At 41.9% G+C, this 5792-nt stretch overlaps 1 protein-coding gene across 1 annotated transcript in view; it reads left to right on the top strand.

Moving 5' to 3' along the window:
* The first annotated feature begins 518 nt into the window (after positions 1-518).
* Ssr3 (signal sequence receptor subunit 3) overlaps positions 519-5792 on the top strand; it is a 16621-nt gene continuing 11347 nt past the window's right edge. Inside the window, exon 1 of the mRNA XM_015486935.2 lies at positions 519-672. Coding sequence (XP_015342421.1) covers positions 569-672 — 104 coding nt within the window. The 5' untranslated portion in view covers positions 519-568. The remainder of the gene's footprint in view (positions 673-5792) is intronic.

Genomic DNA, 5792 nt, shown 5'->3' with positions numbered 1-5792 from the left:
AGACAGGGCCAGAAGGGCACCCTCCTTCCCCAGATGTGCAGGGTTAGGGTTAGACCAGGGCCTGGGGGCGGCGGCCGCCTTGCGCAGCCTGTCTTGGAACCCAGGGGTGGGGACTGCGGCCCGGTCAAGGGCGTCTGCAGACATTGGGGTCCGGAGTTTGCTGCTCCTGCATTGCTGCACTGTTGTTGACAATCAGCTCCGAGGGAACTCGGCCTGTAGTTTCATTGTGCAGTGACCCGCTGGCCCGAAGGAGACCCGCTTAGGTCTCAGATAAAGCCACGTCAGCAAGTCAGCAAGAACACCGGGCCATCGATGGCCTGAACGCAGCTTCGTGGGACCCTGCTGCACTCAATTTTGAAGTCTTAGTGGAACCCGGGAAGTTCTGAACTGAGATTACTAACTCTTCCAGTATCTCATTTCCAAAGACTATCATATACTATATTGGACTTCCTAACTCCAATTGTTGTAATGAATTTTAGCCTTTGAAACGGGGTAGTAATATTTTGTTCTCTTTTTTTCTCTCTCCCCTCTTTGTCTTGCTTCAGGGTTATATTGGCGAATATGGCATATGGATCTTATTCAGTCTGCTGTTCTGTATAGTGTGATGACCCTAGTAAGCACTTACTTGGTAGCCTTTGCATACAAGAATGTAAAATTTGTTCTCAAACACAAGTAAGTATATTTTTCAAGTGAAGATATGTTTGACTTATTGCATTATTTTTACATATTGCATTTTTTATAGTAGGTTGTTTTTTTTTTTTGGACCAGGGATTGAGCCCAAAGACCCTTAACCACTGAGCAACATCCCCAGCCCTTTTTATTTTTTATTTTGAGACAGGGTCTTGCTAAGTTGCTTAGGGCCTCTCCAAATTGCCGAGGCCTGCTTTGAACTTGAGATCCTCCTGCCTCAGCCTCTTGAGTCACTGGGATTACAGGCCTATGACACTGTGCCCAGCTATAGTAGGATGTCTTAAAGATCCTTTGTGTTTTAGTTTTAGTAAGCATTAGCTTGAAATGTGAACTGGGTATACCTTGGGAGGAAGGCCCTCTAATGTAAGAGGAATAGTGAACTAACTGAAGTGGAGATAAAGATCCATCTGACACCACTGTGGAAATAGGTTTTGAGTGTGGAATGAGAATATTTCAGCTTTAGCTTTACTCATGGGATTCATCAGAAGAAAAATCTCACCAAGCAAATTACCATTTCAGAAGCCCAGTGGCATTCTTTCTGGAAATTCTAGGCTACCTATTTATTACCTAGAAGTGAAAAAAAAAATGGCCATTTAAAAAAAAATATGTTTTAATTAACTCTCTTGACATTTTCACTGCTAATTACATTTTTCTTATAAGTGTATTCAATTTAGTATTACCATATTTCTTTTATTAAAGAACACACGTAATAAAACATGTAATTATTTTAACAATATCTGTTGGAGAAAAAGAAAACCCAAGCCTTATCACAATAAATTTGTATATTAATTATAAACAATTGAATATTCCGGTTTCATAAAAGTTAAAATATGAGGTGAGTCTGGACTTAGGAATGTTAGTAATTTGTTATTTGTGAATACAATGGTTCTCATGGGAGGCAGGTAAGAATTGATGTTTAATTGGAAAAGGTGCCTTTTGAAGTTATTTTCATGCATACTTTGGGAAAGCAGCATATTTCTGTTCCTTAGTGGGGCTTGTTTGATTTTTTTTTTTTTTTTTGAACTAGAGATTGAACTCAGGGACACTCGACTATTGAGCAACATCCCCAGCCTTATATTGTATTTTTATTTAGAGATGGGGTCTCCCTGAGTTGCTTAGTGCTTCGCTTTTGCTGAGGCTGGCTTTGAACTCGTAACCCTCCTGCCTCAGCCTTCTGAGCCGCTGGGATTACAGGCATGCGCCACTGTGCTGACTCTGGTTTTGTGGTTTTTGTACTGTTCTGGGGATTGAACCCAGAGCCTCACATGGTAGGCAAATGCCCTACCACTTAGTTACAACTGCAGCCCTTTTTAAATTTTATTTTGAGACAGGGTCTTGTTAAGTTTTCTGGGCTGGCCCTGAATTTACAATCCTCTTGCCACAGCCTCCTGAGTCACTGGGATTACAGGCATTGGCCACCATGCCTGTTTCTTTGAGGTAGGTTGAATATTTGCTGAAATTTGAAGTGCCAGCAGGTTTTGTATATTCGATATCTTTTCATCTCTATAATGTCTACTCCAGTTTGGACACTTTTTGCTTGGATTGCTGTAGCAGTCCCCATCTGGTCTCATAAAGCAGAAGTGGAGGCCCCCTGCCGTGTACTATGTAAGGCTTGTTACTTTATGTAATTGCTAGCCCCCCCACTTTTAATCCTGGTTTTATGGGGTGCAGAGTGTGTTCCTCCTTTGTCACCATATTTGTTCTGTCACTCTAACTCATCATGGTCTTCTTTTTTCTAATGTATTAAAGCCAAGTTGTCCAGCCCCTGGGGTGCACATCATCTGCTTCAGAGAGTCTGGCCTCACCTTTCAGAATTGTTCCTTGGCGCCATCCTTTGTTTTGTGCCCGCCCAACCTTTAGGCTGCACTCCCTTCGTGATCTCACATGCCTGTTATCTCGAGGCTGAGGAAATTTCCAGAGGAATCGTCCTGTCTTGGTTCCTTTGCTGTTGTCCCTGTGTTAGGCCCTTTCTGGTGATAGGGGTAGCATGTGTTGGGAGGGTCTCAGTTGATACAAGAACATAAAATTTGTTCTCAAAAAAAGAAATGGCCTCAGCAGCATGGGCTTCAGGCTGCGGTTCTGGCAGACCAGCAGGGTACTCAGGCCACTTCGTCATCTTCCTGTTTGACAGCCCTTCACCAGCTACCATTTCAGGCTTCAGCCCATCTCAGCCTTGGCTGCCCATGGCTATCTGGATAGGGAAGCCCCCAGAGGTGGGATCTCACATGACTTGTCCTTTGTCCCTTGCAACTCAGTCCCTTGGGCACTCAGCATTTTAACTTGTTCTCATACTATTTTTATTCACCTCTTTGGATATTAAAGTCATGCTTCTTTATCTGCTCATTTCCACCTTAGGCTTCTTGAGGGCAACTACTGTATCTTTTGCTTTATGTCCCTTGTAACAGTTAATGGTATATTTGGTTCAGTAAAATTTCAGTGACTTACTGACTTAATAGATTCAGAGTAGAACTTTTGTCATAGCTTTAGTTTAATAAATGTTGCTCTTTTTTTTTGGTACTGGGGATTGAACCCAAGGTGCTTAATTAACCACTGAGCCACATCCCCAGCCCTTTTTTTCATATTTTATTAGAGACAGGGTCTCGATGAGTTGCTAAGTGCCTTGCTGAGTTGCTAAGACTGGCTTTGAACTCTCAATCCTCCTGTCTTAGCCTCTGAGCTGTTGGGATTACAGGCGTGCACCACCGTACCGGTTTAAATGTTGCTTTTGATATGGAAACGAGTATAGACTTGTAAGATGGTTAAGGCTCAAAGACCCAGTTGAGTGCTGGTAGTTGATCGTGGTGAAAAGAATGGCTTCAGAGGCGCAGTCTGGATTCCAGTGTCAACTCTGCTGCTCTTATGTGTATGACTTATGTATACATTTTGCCCATTTTGTGGACTTCAGATTCCCAAGCTGGAAAATGGGGTTACTAATGGTATCCTCAGAGGGTGGTGAGGATTAAATGGGATCACATGAGTGCTGTATTAAGCCCAGTGTTTGGCCCATGATATATATGTTTAGGTGCAAGGTTGGAGAGGTTGGGGGTAAGAGGAATTGTTTTTTAAACGTGGCTTAATTTAAACAATGTTTGCAAGATATTTTAAATTTAAGACATTAAATATATGTATATATACATATATTTAATTCTGGAGAGGTTCTGACTTACGGATGTAAAAAAATAAAATAAGAAAAATATAGTCGGGTGTGATGGTACTTACATGTAATCCCAATGACTCAGGATGCTCAGGCAGGAGAATAGCAAGTTCAAGGCCAGCCTTAGCAACCTAGGTAGACCCTGTCTCAAAAGGAAATACAAAGGGTTGGGTGTGGCTCAGTGACAGATAGAGCCCCCTGGGTTTAATCCCTAGTGCCATACACTTGTAGGCAGGATTCATTTTGTGGTTATCTCAGTCCCTCAGGTAGGCTGCTGGAGGGACTTCTATTCAAAGCAATTGGCACTGAATGAGGTTTGTTTTCTGAAAGTCCTTGACAGAGAGGGCTTCCTCTGGTAGTCAGCCTATAGTGTGGTGGTCATGCCTCTGGTTGGTGAGTATAGAATTGTAGACTTAGAAGAGCAATGACTGGTTTTATCTGGTTGAGGGTCTTTGAGGAAGATTTGCCATGTGGACAATTGAAGTTGACTATTTGTCCTAAAGATGCTTAGAGAAAACTAACACTTTTTTTGGTACTAAGGATTGAAACTAGGGCCTCTAACACTGAGCCACATCCCCAGCCTTTTCTATTCTTTATTTCAAGACAGATTCTTGCTGAATTGCTTAGGACCTCACTTAATTGCTAAGGCCGCCTCATGCTCGACTCTTCCTGTCTCTACCTCCCAAACTGTTGAGTATTATAGGTGTGTGCTAACACTCTTTCTGTTTTGTTTTTTTGTACCAGGGATTAAACCCAGGATATGAGCCATATCCTCAGCCCCTTTTATTTTTTTATTTTGAGATAGGGTTGTTTAGGGGCTCTCTTAAGTTGCTGAGGCTGGTCCTCGAACTTGCAATCCTCCTACCTTAGCCTCCCGAGCTGCTGGGATTACAGGTGTGTGCCACCATGCCCAGCAAAACTAACTCTTTTGAAGCTAGTTTACTTCTTGTCCTAACACCCTGACAGCCATGTGTATGTTTTTTTTTTTTTTTTATTCGACTGAGAAAAAGATTTGTTGTAAACCATGTCCATTTCTTTTTAGTAGGTCCTTTAGGGCAAAAAGGTAGTCTCATGTTAAATTCAAGAAACACTTCTTGGTCTGCTAGTGGTTCAGAGGGCATGAAGAGTTTCTGCCTTTAGAGCCTCACATCTCAGGAATGGAGGAAACCTTGTTCCAGATTTTTTAACATAATAAAATCAGTCAAGTGAGGTTGGGGTTTTGGAATGAAAAGCCTTGTAGGACCCAGGAGTATCTCTTAAAAGGACAGCTATTTGTCCCCTGAACTGCCTTTTTCTTTAGGTTGTGAGCCTTTTACAGAAATGCATTTTGTTTGAAGCTAGCAGTTTTTTCTTTTCTTTCTTTTTTTTTTTTTTAAACTGTGGATTGAACCCAGGGGCGCTTAACCACTGAGCAACATCCTCAGCCCCTTTCATTTATTTATTTTTATTTTGAGACAGCCTCTCGCTAAGTTGCTGAGGCTAGTTTTGAACTCCCGATTCTCCTGCATCAGCCTCTGGAGTTGCTGTGGTTAGTAGGCGTGTATGCTCCACCGCGCCCGTCAAACTCAAGATATTTTAAAATTAATACTCTTGAGTTTTCTGAAAATACACATTAACAAGATTGTCTATTTTTTCTTTTTCATTTTGTGGAGAAATAGTGAACTTCTGGCATTTGGCAATATCTACTGCAGATAATGGAGAAAAACTCATTGGGTACCTATGTAGAGAAAAGACTGGAAAAGAATGAGGACAGAAAGCTCAATTAGGATGGAGGCTAAGCAGGTCGATTACAATTTGGATAAGGTGAGGGAGAAAGGTATCTCCAAAACTGTTGATAGGGAAGCTAGTGGATGAGGGAATTTTGCCTGTTGTACTGGGGTGTTCTCACGAATGCAGAAAAAAGGCATTTGCCCAGAGAGATGGGTTTGCGGTTTTTTTTTTTTTTTTT

Source organism: Marmota marmota, unplaced genomic scaffold (genome assembly GCF_001458135.2).
Source record: "Marmota marmota marmota unplaced genomic scaffold, marMar, whole genome shotgun sequence".
Taxonomy (NCBI): domain Eukaryota; kingdom Metazoa; phylum Chordata; class Mammalia; order Rodentia; family Sciuridae; genus Marmota; species Marmota marmota.
This window is presented reverse-complemented; position numbering and strand designations above follow the sequence as displayed.